The sequence below is a fragment of the Podarcis raffonei genome, chromosome 3 (assembly GCF_027172205.1).
Source record: "Podarcis raffonei isolate rPodRaf1 chromosome 3, rPodRaf1.pri, whole genome shotgun sequence".
Taxonomy (NCBI): Eukaryota; Metazoa; Chordata; class Lepidosauria; order Squamata; family Lacertidae; genus Podarcis; species Podarcis raffonei.
In genome coordinates, this window is record NC_070604.1 from 103,077,627 (window position 1) to 103,093,752 (window position 16,126).

The 16,126-nt window shown below is 39.3% G+C and overlaps 1 protein-coding gene across 1 annotated transcript in view; it reads right to left on the reverse strand.

The window, feature by feature from the left end:
- LRPPRC (leucine rich pentatricopeptide repeat containing) overlaps nucleotides 1-16,126 on the reverse strand; it is a 117,596-nt gene that overhangs the window by 8,541 nt on the left and 92,929 nt on the right. The window contains exons 31-35 of the mRNA XM_053383343.1: nucleotides 12,306-12,394; nucleotides 8,134-8,338; nucleotides 5,599-5,738; nucleotides 4,903-5,018; nucleotides 791-865 (exon numbers count right to left, since the gene is read on the reverse strand). Of these exons, the coding sequence (XP_053239318.1) occupies nucleotides 791-865; nucleotides 4,903-5,018; nucleotides 5,599-5,738; nucleotides 8,134-8,338; nucleotides 12,306-12,394 (625 nt within the window). The remainder of the gene's footprint in view (nucleotides 1-790; nucleotides 866-4,902; nucleotides 5,019-5,598; nucleotides 5,739-8,133; nucleotides 8,339-12,305; nucleotides 12,395-16,126) is intronic.

Genomic DNA, 16,126 nt, shown 5'->3' on the forward strand with positions numbered 1-16,126 from the left:
TCACAATGACCTGTTTTTTGTACTCTTCTGTTTTACTGATCTCCTATTCTGTTGTTTGCTCTATACAACAGAACCCACTAGAGAGAAGTACTGTGGTCAGTGTAGCTTCTACTCTTTTAATGGAGCTTATGCAAAGTAAGTTCTCAGTGGATTGTGTCCTTAGAAGCTTGGCATGCGAATTCTGCTACAGAAGAAGCAAATATGTAGTTTTCAAGTTTCATGCACATTTCTGGAACAGGGCAATTACTGGCACTTAAGCAGAATACCACTTACCAAATAAATATTTCATGCACCGTTTTCCAAAATGCGGGTCTTATAAATAACAAAAATGCACTGTTGAAAAGAACTCCCCTCCCTTTCTCATATTAAAGAATTCATTAAAAAAATTAAAAAAGCTTTTCCTCTTTTCACTCCCTGTGAGAACAGTATGTTGGACCAGGTGGGCCTGATCCAGCTGACTCTTCATAGGTTCTGATGAACCCATCATGATAGCCATTATTTGCCCAATGGGAATATGTGGTTTAATTATGTCCTCTTGTTGGAATTTAGAGACCCTCGGCTTTCATTTAAAGATTAAGTGGCAAGGCTGTAGGCCTCGCAATTAATTGAACAATTTGGGAGTGTCACCATCAACCAATTTCCCTAGATACACAAGAGGAGATCTTGTCCCCCTTTTCAGAGTTGATGACTGTGAAAGCACAGAGTCAGGTTCTATGGCAACATCCTTGACAGAGAGCTTTGACTAGTGAAGATGCTAGAAAAATATGGGGGGGGGGGAGAGCTGACATACCTGTCCTGCTTGATGGGTTGTCTTTGCAAGGAAAGCCACCAGAATCTTTTTTTGTTCACCTATTGCACTGCATCTCTTGAAAGGAAGAAATAAGGGAGGGGGAAAGAGAGAGACAGAGAGAATTAAATGAGCAAAAGCAACTGTAGGCTCTTGATAAATAAAACTACTGAAGGTGAAAACTTCCAATTAGAAAGGTTCACAATAACCAGCACTATATTATTATTACCAAAGGCCTTAATAGTCGACCACTTATTAAAAACCTGCAGAAAGGAAAACAAATGGGGTGCCAAGGCAATTCCTCCCTTTCTTTTTCTGTCCTTGGCACAATAAGCATTAGGCTTGCTCAAAAAGGAGGGAGAAAATGAACAAATGCTTTAACATCCCACAGAAAAGAGATTTAGGACTGTGAAAGAAAGAAAGAAAGAAAGAAAGAAAGGGAAAAAAGCGGGGGGGGGACGACACACTATTCCTCTCCAATTATTCTGCCAAGCATTCACAAGTGAGCTAGGGATCATAAGGTTAATTATACATTTAATAAGGTGTCAGGGAGATAACTGCTCGTTTCTTTATAAAAATTAAAATGTACAAAGCAAGTTCTCTTTAAAGTATAATTACCTACACTTATGCATACAAAAGGACTGATTTCAATCTCTCTATTTTATAAAAGGCTTTCTCTGCAACAGACAGCCAGTGCTCAAGAGACAAAAGTTAAACTCAAAAAAAGTTTCTGTGACAGACCTGACAAGTCAAGTGTCTATCCCATGTTGGAAACTACAGAGTTTCTTTAAAAAAATAAAATAAAACCTTGATTAAAAAAAATCAAGTATGTCAGACAATATTTTAGTTTATGCTCACAGATGTCATCCTTGCATGTGTAAAAAATGCATACTGTTTCCCACCCCTAAGAAAGAGCTTAAGACACTCTGTCAATGCGAAAACCTCCAAGTATCAGCCTACTCCGCTTTGCAGAGAATGTATACACAGGAACACACTGAATTACTTTATAAGCAGATACCGGAGACATCCGTGAAGAAGAACTAATTCAAAACCCCACTAAGAACACACAAAGCATTTAATGCTTCCTTGTCAAATTCTCATAGATCCAAATAAAGTTTATCACTCTACCGATGAATGGCAAAAGGAAACCAAGCAGAAATCCCAGCACATCCTTTATTCTATCCTGCTTTTCAAAGAATTGCCAAAACTCAAAATAAACAACTGTTCTATGAGGGACAACTACAACTACACACACACACACACACACACACACACAGAGAGAGAGAGAGAGAGAGAGAGAGAGAGAGAGAGAGAGAGAGAGAGAGAGAGTGTCTGAAGAAATATGCAGTGTGGTAGCAAAATGTATGTTTTCAAAGGAACAGTTTGTCATACATGGGGCATATGGCAGAGCAAATAGCAATCTATAAAAAGAAGGCAAGAAACACTGACCTCTTTTTTTTTGCACTCAAAAGAGTATAAGCCATAACTGTAGATATCTGATTTTGGACACAAACAACAGAAATGTGGAACTGGGGATTTGAGTGGTATGTAGTGCAGCCTCTCAGACTTCACTTGTAGCACTCAGGAGAGGTTTTTAAGTGGACTGAGAACCTTTCTGGCCCAGTGTGGCAGATCTTTATCTCCTCCACCCCCACAGGTCAATGTTGACAGGTGCTGGTGGGACCACCCACCTATCAATCACTTGATGCCATAATGGCAACAGGGGACCGGTATCTGGGTTGTCCCTGTGCATCAGCTGATGTGCAAAGTGTTCCATCGCAGCAATGCACTCTATGCGGAGGTTCGCTTGTATTTCATCCGGTAATTGCAGTCTAACCCTCTTCAGACATTCAATGCAGGGAGCAAAGATGCACTATACCCATATCCTCATTTCAGACACTGAAACACCCACAAACCCACCCAACTAAAAGCAAGTACTTTGTCACAGTTTACTTCTGCAGGAACAAATTCACTACTACAAGATGTCGTGGTGGCGAACTGATGGCTATAAAGGGGTGTTAGATAATTCATGGATGGTGCTGTTAAATGATGTTGGCAGTCTGCTTCTGAATACGAGTTGCTGGGGAACATGAACAGGTGGGTGCTTTGGGGTTAATGTCTTGCTTGCAGGCTTCCCAACAGTGGCCACCCTTGAAGACCTCCCAGTGTTAGACCATGAATGTCACTTAGGCAGATTCCATGGAAGTGAAGCCTTTTGGTACAGTTCCTATTCACTCAACATTTCTCTTTCCCCCAATCAATGTAAGGTGGTCACTTTAAAACTAATGGAAATCATGTACATCTAAGCTTATGGAGGTTCATTGCACCAACAGAGTACCATATTTAAACACATTAAGAAATAACTTTTCCTTTACATCTGAAATCTAACAAGATCACCTTTACCTCAAATGCAAAAACCAACCAACCACCCCATGTTGTTTTCTAACAAACGTGTATTGCAACTTCTGTCTTCTAACCTACAGATAACAGGAATGGATCCTGTGACATTTTATATACACGTGACGAACTGATGCGCAATCATCAACACATGGGTACTTTTGGGCCCAGAAGAAGGCAGGACAGGGCCAAAACGAGCTGGGGAACACTTCTATGTGCTCTGCTGATGTGCCCAGGGTCCGGGAGTGGAATACCCACACAAAATGGTCACCGCCTGCATTCCTTTAAAAGGAAATCTTATATTTAGAGACACTTCAAAGCTGCTGAAACCCAACAAGATTCTTCACAGGAACAGAAATAAAGTAAAACAGTTATTATAAGCATCACTAGTAAGCTAAGTAAACTGGGGTTTACCATGAGATTACAGTGCTTGTTTAAAACGGATGCATCTCTTCGATCGCAAAAAAAGACACCCCAAGCATTGCATTTATGGTTTGCTTAATTATATAAGCAGTAGGCAAGGATCAAATTTCACCACTGCCAATTTCACACACACCCCGCCCCGGATGCTACAAAACCTCCTGATGACTAAAGAGAGGGTTTTTCTTTCCGTTTACCCTTTAAAGTACTTAGCAGCTATGCAAGAACGTAAGTGAATGTAGCAGTATTTACTATCAGAAATTGGTAACAAGCCTCAATTTGACACAGGGAGTCTACACAAAAGCAGCAATCTGCAGGATCATTGTGACTGTTTGACTGCCACCTGCTGGGAAAGACTCCCGGCTGGAGCCTGTTTGTGTACACTGCCAATGGCAGCTCTTATCACCCATGGTTCATTCTGCATATTTCTCTGCTTCCTATTTAGCACTGCTAAAGTGGTACGAACGCTGTCGTCTCGCTCCCCGAAGATTGCCAATTTTTAAAAGAATGAGGCAGACAGACCACGGACCACTAGAGACGTGCATTTGTCAGTTAACATGCCAGTGACACATAACCAAACGGAAAGCAAACACAGCTTCTAAAACATTTAGAGGCTCCCAGAGAGAGATTTGACTGCTTAAAAGAAGATGCTACTATTGGATATGTGCGTGTAAATAAAAATAAATGCCCACTATCAGTTTGAAAATAGTTGTCAGTGGAGATAATGAGTGTTTACCTTTCTTATTATTTGTGACCTGCTTTTCAGCCAAGCCTTAGCCCCCAAAGTGGTTTATTGCAATTAAAATTTATCACTAAAAATACAGCTTTGGTTTCTTCGACTGTCTTGGCATTTAAGCTACCCCCCCCAAAAAAAGCAAAATGGGGAGCTGCTTCCTTCAGCAGGCAGAAGAGGAAGGGTACACACTTCTACCAGGGCAGCTGCAACATTACAGAGGCATGTTTGTGAAAGAGGAAAGAGAATGTTGCCCTGCAAGGACAGACTGCTAATAAAACCGACACACTGTTCAGTACAAAACATGGATACAGATTACCATTCGCTTAAATCCTCATTCCCTTGTTTCAAGGCATTTCGGATTAGACAAGAATAAAATTATTGCTTCCAATCCACAGCAAAACAAAACAATAAAACAAAACTCTTAATACATGAAATCAGCAATTATGTGACAAATTAAGAAGTATCTTTGCCACATCCTGTGCATGACACCTTTGTTTTTATTTCTTGCTTTTCTTCTGATGCGGTCACAGCACTACTATCCCTTCTCCTGATATGTTATTACCTCTAGAAGATGCCTGGCATCGTCTGCTCTTCCCGCATTTATATACTGAAGGAAAAGGTCTGTCGCAGGCCGATATATTCCAAACTGATGGGCCAACCGTTCAGCCATGGCACTAACTGCAAAAATCAAAAGAAACATGTTAAGTGATTAATTCCGGCTTTAACAAAATATATTGCTACAGCCTGTTTTAAGTAAAACTGAAAGCTATTTAGCGATGTTTCTGCAAGAGCAAGGCAGAAACACACAATGCCATTGACTCAGAGGCTTGGAAACAGCCATTTGTTTGGTCCCTAACCGTCCAAGTAGGGAAGTTCTGGCTCTCTCTAACTTTTAAAAGTTACATCCGGTCAGTATCTCTGCACTGATAGAAGGCTATTTGACCCAATGGAAACAGGAGAATGGGGAGGGAGTATTTTCAGAAATCCCTCCTCTTCCCACAATCTACCTCAGAGGTTTGGTGATTTTTTTAAGCAGTGGGAGGCTGCAGGAAAGAAGAAAGAGACTTTTCCTTTTCGACTGATGGATGCCTCCAATGGATCAAAAAGATTAGTGTCAGCAGAGGAACACCAGATGGAAGCAAACATTAAGGTGAGATCTCCTCTGAGTAACATAGGAATGTGCAGGCAGACAGGCTAGTCTAGTAAAAAAAAATTGGCCTAGTGATTCCTATGGACTCCTTTTGCCAGGCTAACTTACGTTTTTCCAAAGCTGGCTCCAGTTTGTCTTCCAACAACTTTCTATATACAAATGAGATGCTTGTACTTGGAGAGTCAGCAAGCAGTGCTCCAGAGGTAAACATGGTCTCAATGTATTCCACAGCAACATCAGGGTTATTGCTGGAAGAAAAGGGGGTAAAAAAAAAGTTGCACTGGTTTAGTTTCTAATGTAAGAGCTCCTAAACCAATAAAGCAGGTGCAGGAATGTTTTATTTTATTACTACATTAATATTACACAGAGTAGCGATGTTAAAAGTACCCATGACTCCATTCATGCAGATATTGTCACAACACAAAGTGAAACAAATTTATGGCTGAATGCGTAAAGTCGGCACTAACTCTGTTTCTTTCGAGAATGAACTCTGACCTGTTCTATGGCTGAATAACTCTGCCATAAATGCTGCTTTTTTTAACGGAGCAAAGATGACTGCTGGTTAGTTACTTCTGAAATAATAAAAGGGCAAAAATAAAACATCCAGGGACAACCTCTTAATAATTAATGCCAAAGCAACCAAAGAGTATTTTTTTAAAAAATATTAAATTAAATATTTTCCTGAATTTTTCATAGCTGTCTCTTTGGATTCAAACACAACGAAATTAAATGTGATACATTTAACAGCTTTGTCTACACACTTTTCTCTTTGAAGGATAACGCAGCATGAGACAGCGATGTGTAAGAAATAAATAGAACAGTTTATTGTGCTTTTGGGGAAAAAGTTCTAAACACTCTGGAGCCTGGTTGCAAGACAATTTTCATGGAGAGATACATTTGATCAAGGATCTGTGCTTCAGGTGCTGGCAGCTGCTACAGGTTTGTAATGAGTTCAGAGCCAATTTCCAGTCTGAAGAAGTACCTGAATGCCTAATAGGGCAGGATTTTCTCCCTAGGAGTTAGCAAAAACATGGCCAAACTTGTTGATCAAAATGGAATCTGAACAAGCAGTTAAGTATGCTGGCAACATTGTGCTTGCTACGCAAAAGAGTAGAGTTCTACAGACATTACCGTATTTTTTGCTCTATAAGACTCACTTTTTCCCTCCTAAAAAGTAAGGGGAAATGTGTGGGCGTCTTATGGAGCGAATGCAGGCTGCGCAGCTATCCCAGAAGCCAGAACAGCAAGAGGGATTGCTGCTTTCACTGTGCAGCGATCCCTCTTGCTGTTCTGGCTTCTGAGATTCAGAATATTTTTTTTCTTGTTTTCCTCCTCCAAAAACTTGTGGTCTTGTGCATCTTATAGAGCGAAAAATACGGTATTTTGTTCTTCCACATGGCAGTTCCCTTGTACTTCATTTCTCATGGAAGACTGATGAGAGAAACCTGTGTATGCTCTTGTAAAAGTCCCCCTAATAAGTTACGGTCTGAATCACTCATAATGAAGTTTGAGCACAGTATGTAGCTTTGGGCGGTCTAAGGGCTCGCAGAACTGAATTCTCTCTGGCTGATCAATGTCTGAAAAGAGTATGCCTGGATTTGGAAACTGGCCTGTGCAGGTGGCTTGCAATTCTATCTGCTTTTATCACACTATTTAAAATTATCCTGTGGCTCTTTGGCATGGGTATTTTCACCGGACCTACCTGCCTCAGACATGGATACCTGTGACATAATATAACTCTACAGAGCTGCAAAATTGGAGAAAAAACAACCGAGTCTACTGTGTAAGACTGGTATGAAAGGAAAAACCAGAAAACAGGGCAGAATCTCTACAGAGAATGTCGGTAAAAGATATATTTTGAGAGGCATGTTAAAATGTGCTCAGTGAATGTTATGGAAAATGCCCTTCCATACATACCAAAACGAAAAATAAACAAAATGCCATCTCACTATTTTAAGCAAAAGCACACAGAAAAACTGTATTGCTGATGTTTGCGGGCAGTTAAAGGGCAGGGAGAGCTCATAACTGGAATGCACCTTTTAATGTTTCAAAACCTTGCGCATATTCTTTTAAAAGGAGGTTTGAAAAGGTTGTCTAAAACGTTTCTAAAGCCTTCATTAGAAAATTAAGCACCTGAATTTCTTTCAAAGCCAGTAAGAATCTGCATGTACAGCACATACCTTTATAACTCTGAAACATCACACATGCATTCTGCTCAATTTTAGGGGTGCAAAGCAAATTTAAAAGCACATTTAAAGTTTATTGATGCAAAGTGAAAACCTTCTATTGGCTTTGTGGAAGTGTGCATCGTGCTGCGAATGAGAACAGTAAGAAGAGACTTCAGACACCAGCCTAAGTCAAGGCTCCGTTTAGGGAGGCAGAATTTGATAAGCGCATATGTTTGACATCATTAGCCTACTCAAAGTTCACTTATCCAGTAATAACCTGCCAGCTTCTGCAATTCATTAAATGGACTCCAGCCTCCATTGTTTCCAGGATAAGAAATCTCAATGGCAGCCAATTCTAGCATCCATTTAACTGTTACGAAGGGAAAGATTATTGATATGCAAGGCAACCAAGGTCACCATATTGCCTTTTCTTGGCTTGTAAAACAGAAACAATAATCACTGCAGAGTTACTTACTTCTTGATGTGAGCCAACACTGTGTTATTGATGTAAAGCATACGCGACAATTTAAGAGAGCCACTGAGGTCTGCCATCATCTTCTCAACAGTGGCTATACTCTCCACATCTCCCTTCTTAGCCAAAGCCTGAACAAGTCGAGTAATTGCCACTGGAATGGGCACCTTGCCACTTTCAATGAGTGCCTTGAGAGTAGATATTGCATCTATTCAGAATATGAAAAAGTAAAAAAGAAAAGTCATCATTCAGAATGGAAACTTGGGCCTTGGCCTATTATATTCCAAATTTATATATTTAATCAACAATAGGGAAAAGAGCATAAAATCTCCCCAATCCTATCCCTTGAATTCAGTTGGGTTCTTTTGTGTGACACCAATCACCTTTGCTGTTGTGCATTTGCCATGGAAGCCTCATACCGGTGATGTTCTACTAAGCAAGATGGAGGCACTGCGGGCGAGTAGTTCCCATATCAGAAAAATTGGTCAACTGCCTACAAGTGAGGGTTACACTCAATTTGGAGGGGCACAACTCTGTCAGTACAACTGGCTAGGACGCATTGGTAAAGGCATGTATCTTCTGCAGCAATGCCGTAGACCTCTTCCTGTTCATTTTCAGCTTTTAAACCCAGCATATAGCCATGGTATAAATCAGGGGTGGAATACCTCTGGGCCCCTGAGCCATATTTCATCTGACTTTCTGGGTCCCTCCCAACCACCAGCTGTTCAGTGGGAACAGCTGAGAGGGGAAAGGGCTTTGATATTTTGCAAACAATACAATTGTAGATATTTCATCTGCAATATCTGCTGGAAGTAGATCAAAGAAGAGGGGAGAAAAATTTCAGCAGACGTAAGACTTGTATACCTTGCAAACATACCAAAAGTGTTGACACATTTTGAAACTGCACACATGCAATTTTTGGAATGAACCTGCGTTTTGAAATTTGAGGCTTTGAATAACTGTAAGGCAGGGCTTGGAGTTCAGCTGTGCATTGGTATTGTTTGCTTTTTTTAAAGATACAAACAAGTGGGGGGGGGAATCTACAGAGAAAATGGGAAGTGAAACTTTATTCCTAATTAAATACATGCCAGTTTCTATGAAAAACAGGTTAGAGTGTGCATGTTTGAATTTGTGTGTGTGGTTAAGGGAGTGCAATTATGTTTGGTCTTGCTGACTATTAGAACGTGGAGTCTGACCTTTGTCTCACGGAAGTATCCTTTCCTGCCCAGAATGCTTTTGTAGGAGACACCTGGGACAATCTCCTCCTGAATATTACCCTGTGTCTTTTTAACAGTTGGTGTAGATACCATGAGAATGGTTTGGTTTCCTGCTCTTCGCTTTACTTTTAATACTCTCACAGAAGAGCTCTATATTTGCAGGTAATAATCAACCTAACCTTTGCACATTTTTTTACATTGCTTGTCATTTGTTGGGGCACACATTTCAGTTTTGGGGGCTAGTGCACTGATGGTTTTAAAGTCATGAGCATCCTTGGTCAGATTCCTCAAATCTGGGTTTACAAGCTGCTTGTAAATAATTGAGAATGAAAACCAAGCTTCTAGCATCCATCCATCCAGCCAGCCAGCCCCCTCCAACTTAACTAAGACCTGGCTAAAAGCCAGCATGCATAAGAGTGTATAATTTGTAAAGCAGTGGAAGTGTCCAACATGAAACACCATGCAACTGAAGTTGACAAATGTATTTTAAAAGGTAGTAAAGAAATACAAATTGGCAAGGATGAACAGGAGGATTTCTTTTAAGAATACATACATAGGACTGCTTTAAGATATTCATATATGAATAAACTTGCTTGCTGAAAATGAGCAGCTATATTTACAATCACTAGTTTGTGCATATAGATTATTCTAAAGGATTTCATACAGGTAGGTGTGTCAGTTTTCCACTTCAGGATGAAAATGGGTCGTCTATGTTCAAGTAAACTTATTTTACTTGTATTTTATTTTATTTTAGTGTATTTTTGGTTTCTATGGAAGCCGCCCAGAGTGGCTGGGGAGGCCCAGCCAGATGGGCGGGGTATAAATAATAAATTATAATTATTATATTATTCAAGAGCATGCTCTTTCTTTAGCATTTTGTTTCAAGCAACAGGCTAGTGTACCCATCTGAAAGTATATTTTTTCACAAACGGGGGCACTTGTAATTTCAAGTGACAAGCTTGAACTGAGGCCTACCAAGACACAGTAAGGTGCATTTTGGGAGCTATTTCCTATATGGATGTATACAAGAGATTCAACCAGCTGCTTCACTATTCAGGATTCTAGGTCAATAAAAGAAAGGGAATTTTGCATGACCAGTACAGGGGACGCCTAGAAGATGAACTCAAAGACATGTGGTTATGGCAGGAGCTTCTCATGTTCCACATGTCAGAGGATACTGCCAGGAGCAAACCAGGACATGTGTTTGTGTGTTGCTGGAGCAGTGGGAAAGCCAAGTGCTAATGTACACGTAGTAGTCAGGATTCAGGAGAGAATCGGGACAAATAAAGGCAAAGGAACACAAGATGACTCAGCCAGCAAGTTCAAAGCTTGGTGCAGGAGCTGAAGTCTCTGTGGCATGTCCTTTATAGTGGCTGCTGTTAGGGATGGAGCAAAAATGAAGCAGAAATGCCCTGTTTAAAACAAGGAGCTTCTAGCTTTCAAATACATTTTTTAAAAGCAATATATACACATATACAGCAAAAAAATATGATGATGTTCCTAGTTTCTGCTGACTCGTGGGCAAAAAGGAAAGAAGTCAAATACAATGTAAGGCTACAACGCCTGGGCAAGTGAAAAATGAAGGATGCTGTCAGCAATAAGAGAATGAGGAAGGGGAAGGCATTGAAGTCAGATGGTGTGATGATCAATTCAAAATGAGCTGTCGGGCAGAGGGAGAGGCAGGAAACGAAAGGAAATTTGTAAACAAATATGACTGTTCAGTGGCATGTGAAAATGCTGAATCTCCAGCACAGTTGTTCGGTTTCTTTTAATTACTGGAATTAAGTCATAAAAGGACATATTTTAAGTTTACATAAGAATTTTAGCAGAACCTCCCAATATGAGTTTGATTTACTACTCCAGGCCCTCAAAACGAATCTAAATCTGGAAGGCAAAATAGGAAGAACAGGAAGCAAAGCTAGCAGCTTTAAGACAGAGTCTTGGTACAAATTTGACTCTGTGTGTTTTATATAGAGAACATATTACTATGTACAGTGTAATGCACTCACTAACAAGAGAGGTAATGATGCTGAACTTTTGGTGAATAGTCCTCATGTTAAAATGACACGTTATACTTTTAATAAATATCCACATAAGCAATGAAACACTTAGCAATCAGCAGTTATTCCAAACAGTTCCAAATCTTGCTATGTAAAATTGAATGTTAACTGCCTAAATCTGTATAAGCTTCAGTCTTCTAAACCTGAACTTCAGTGGCTTTGTCCTGGTAAAAACATCACTTTCACTTCTTTGTAGCACCTCCAAGTTGAAGACAAACAACATGTGTGGAAGAGAGGGTTGCAACAATAAAATGGTCCATCATTGCATTTTCAGGCATTTATTTTCCACAACCAACACTGGTGTTTCCGTACAATCTAAGCTTAAAAGGAGCACAGAAGCACAATGTAGGTTTCTTTACTGTTGGTATTGCAAACTATTAAAAAGTATTAGATTAAGGTTTTTAAAAAATCAATATTATAATCATTTAGTGCACAACCATGCACATTTAACACTCAATTTAACTCACTTGATATCTTGCACTACCAACACAATGTGCGGGAAGAAACTGCTGGGAATTGTTTCAGATGCTCTAAAGTATGTTAATTTCCAAGCAAAATGACTTGTGCTGTGAATTTTAACGCACTTGAAAGCCTGTACTTTCTCTCGTTCTGGAGCACAAATTTTGCATGTCTGAAGAGCTGTGATTCATCTTAAGAAAACCCATCTTGTGTTAAATGGAACGGAAACTGGACTAAGTGGTCAAATGACAAGTACATTCATATTCAAGCTGTATTATAAATGCATGTACAGTAATTTACGTCTCTCAGCTACCACAAAAGGCGCTTGATAAGCAGGTAATTTGCTAAATGGACTCCTTTATCCAAGTATTCGAAGGGCGTTACAAGAAAAATCTGCAGAGGCATTAATGTGACGTAAAGGTCAAGCATTGTGACATACCTTTCAAATAATCCCGCCTAACTTGCGTTATGATGAGGAGGCTGCTGGCAGCATCGTTCAGCACGAAGCCCTTGATGTGGGTCTCAGCGCTAAAAGAAGCAGACATTTAGAAAGGAATTACTGACATGCTTCTGATACGATAATAAATGGTTGAGCACCAAGGTGAAATTATAAAAACTACTGTTCGTATGTTAAAAATATTGCCGCAAAATATCGACCTGGAGACAGCTTTTGTGTTATCCTGTCAATGGTTATAGAAGGATAATTTTTTTGTGCATTCTGACAGATGACAAAGTTGGAAATGAGCAACAAAAGAAACAAAGTACAAGATTTTTTTTAAACAATCGGTTCAGATTCTTGAATGCTGACATATTAGATGACGAAAATAACTGCATGCCCAGCATTGTTCTGCTGTATCCTAAGCGGGATACTTCCCCCCCCTCTTCTTTTTAAAACAGTCACCATAATTATAAAATGTAAAACTATTCTTTCTGCAATAAAAAAATGAAACATTTATTTTCAGCACTGTATATTTTAAATATAAACTAAAGGGATATTATGAACCAACACCGTATCATTTGGTTGATTTAATTTTCAAATTTCTGTCATCTAGATGCATACAGGTTTTTTATAATAAAAAAAACCCCTCAACGTATTGCTTTTGCTGCCTTAAAACTAAATTTCATAATTCATCAGTTCTGCATCCTTTAGAAAGCAAAAAGAGGGGAAAGGCGGAGGGAAAGCATCTCTGGGTCTGAAGCATCAACAAGAACTTGGCTTTAATAATATTGGTTAAAGCCTTTCGAGAAACATACACTGAGTGACTAACCAGAAAATCCTTTTCTATTTTTCCAGTGCGTGCCTTGAAATGCCCTCAACATCACTAATGAAATTCAGACTTTCCTTAATATCTCAGGATAACTTTACACGGTTCATTTTCTAGGTTAGAACATCTCCGCTGGCCGGAGTGTATGTAGGGCTGCCATTTGCCATATCAACAATCAGGCTAAACCACCATGATCATCTTGTGGCAAACAACTGAGCAGCCTACCTACTTGAACTTACGAGTTGAGCGGATTGGGAGGTAAGCAGGGTCATTGCTAAATTATTCTCATCAATCCCAAGAAAATCCTGCATTGAGTTCACAATATAACTATCCTCTCAGTCACTTTCAGCCTCTGGGGCCTTCAGATGCAGTCACTGGGCTCAGGATTTTCTTACTCTCCCAACCAATCCCCTTAATCTCTGGCTAAGCACCTATTGCTCAGTTCCGCTTCTCCCCCCCCTCCCCACCCCCTCTTTGTCCCATCTGTCAAAGCCCTTAAGTCAACAATTCATGCATGAGACTGTAAATTACATATAACAAAGGATTTACTTTCTCCAATCTTCCAATCTTTAGTGTGATTAAATAGATGTTAGCCACTATTACAGAACTAATCCCTCATTCCAATACTACTAGATTTCTATTTTAGACCCATACCTAAAATTCATCAGAATTCTAAAAGTAGGCCTGGGGACTGACCAAAAGCATCTGAAAACTAAAATTTTCTTAAAGCACTTTCGTTTAGTTCTTTCACATTCTGCTGTTAGATATTATGGATTTTTAAAGACAAACCTGCCCCTTTACTTAAAATGCGTACACAAAAATGAGTTCTGACTTCTTATTCCAGCTCTACTGGAAACAAGGCAAAGCAACTCCAAAATGACCTCAACTTGGATTTCTCCTTTCAATATAAAATATTTTAGCTTCTCTTCTAGACTACCTGTTGCCACAGAATTTATTTAACAACAGCAGTGCTTTATGTACTGCAGGCTTAAGAAAACAGCACCTGGAAGAAGCATTTTGTTTTGATTTATTTGACCACTTTAATTCCCAGGGAAAGTTCCAACCTCTACTGATGTGTTGGGAAGGTGTGAATTTTTATAATGTTTCTATGGGAGAGAGAAATATGCCAATCAATAAATGCTTATTGTATTATCTATTGATATTCAACAACCCTAAAGAATAATCCTTATTAACTAATTAGGTATGTGATCCTGAATATCCTTTGTTCTGATACACACTATGTACTTGGGTCTTAAATGACGCCATGGCAAAGAAAGCTCAGTGTTCCTTTAAGTCTGCCTTTTTAATCATTTTTGTTAAGAAAAAAGGCTGAGTGCTTCTTCAAGCATTTATTTCTCAGTTAGTGTCCCTATACTATCCTGGTTCAGTTGTAATGCTATTATGGGTTTGAATTACATGCATGAGCCTTTGGTTTGTGCTCCACCCCCACTCCATTCTCCAGCACACCTGCAATGAGAGCTTCCATTTTTGTTCATTGTGCTTTTTACATACTTGCTTTTCTGTTAATGTGTACTTTTGCATGTGATAGGTTGTTGCTGCTGTTGTTTTTGGCCAGCTAGTGCTAATCAATTTGGGTGATATTATTATTATTATTTTTGCTTTTTTATATTTAACTTATTTAAGATAAAGCTGTTCTATATTTTGTGGCACACCTTAGTCTTTTGCAGTTATGTGAAATTAGCCAATCTAATTATCAATAAACTCTTTGACCTCAGTTTTGACTTTTTAAAAATATAAAAATATTTTTGAACGTATCTTGTTTCCAAAGTTGGCTTATGTTGTTGCTAGGAAAAAAGTCGAGCTCAACTATCTCAACATGCTCAAAATCTACAACCCATATGTCCTCCAGCAGTATGCAAATGAGATGGCAGCAACCCCAACAAATGGATTCAGATCACCTGCCTGCTTCTGTCCTTTTTCATTTAGTTGCATGCACCATCATTGTATCAGGCAGTGATCCTGACAGCCTCTTTCAAGTGCTTAAAATGGTCTTGTATAAAATGGCCACTTTTGCATCTCATGTTGCACAACTTTTGGCACTTGTGGCCCTATCTGCACATGCAGAAAGAAAAGGCCTTCTTTGATTTCACAGCCCTGTTGGATTATGACCAAAGTTTTTTGCTTGGCTGCTTTTGACATCTTCCTTTTTGCCCCTAAGATAATACCTAAAGTCAGGGATTTTTTCTTCTATAGCCTGCATATAGCAGGGGTATTTAAAATGAGAGTTGTCATGGTGTCCTCTTTTTTTGCTCTTCAAAATATGGCAACCCTAGATGATACAGATCTTGGTGGACCAATAATCTGACTTGGTATAAGGCAGCTACATATTTTCTTATGCAGAGCTTTTTTTTCAGCCGGAACTCAGCGGAACTCAGTTTCAGCACCTCTCAGGTAAGCGCCATTGCCATTCTAAGAGAAAGAGGGAGGTGTTCATGGTGAGTTCCAGCACCTCTTTTTCTACAAAAATAGCACTGCCTAAAGTTACACTTTTATAAGCCTGTTGTTTTTGTCCATGGAGTTTTGTCCCATGGACTGCAAGAAGATCAAACCTATCCATTCTTAAGGAAATCAGCCCTGAGTGCTCACTGGAAGGACAGATCCTGAAGCTGAGGCGCCAATACTTCGACTAAACAACAACAACAAAGTTACATTACAACTTTGAGAAACTTAAATATATAGTGATGCTAGGCAGAAGAATGACTGCTATGTTTATTTTTTAAAACTATCTTAAGATAAGATTTCTGTGGTGAAATGTTGGCTTATCCCAGAATGCATCACAAACAGCTTTTAAATCAAACATTTACATACGTTAAAAGTTCACATATAAATATAATTACAAAGCAAGGCCTTTAGGTATGGCCCGTTTTGTCACACATTTCCACTGTGAAAGAACTGTATTCCTAGAAGGTGTAATTCAGTAGAATAGTGACTGACTGGCACATACGACATGAGAGCGAAATTTCATGCACAAAGC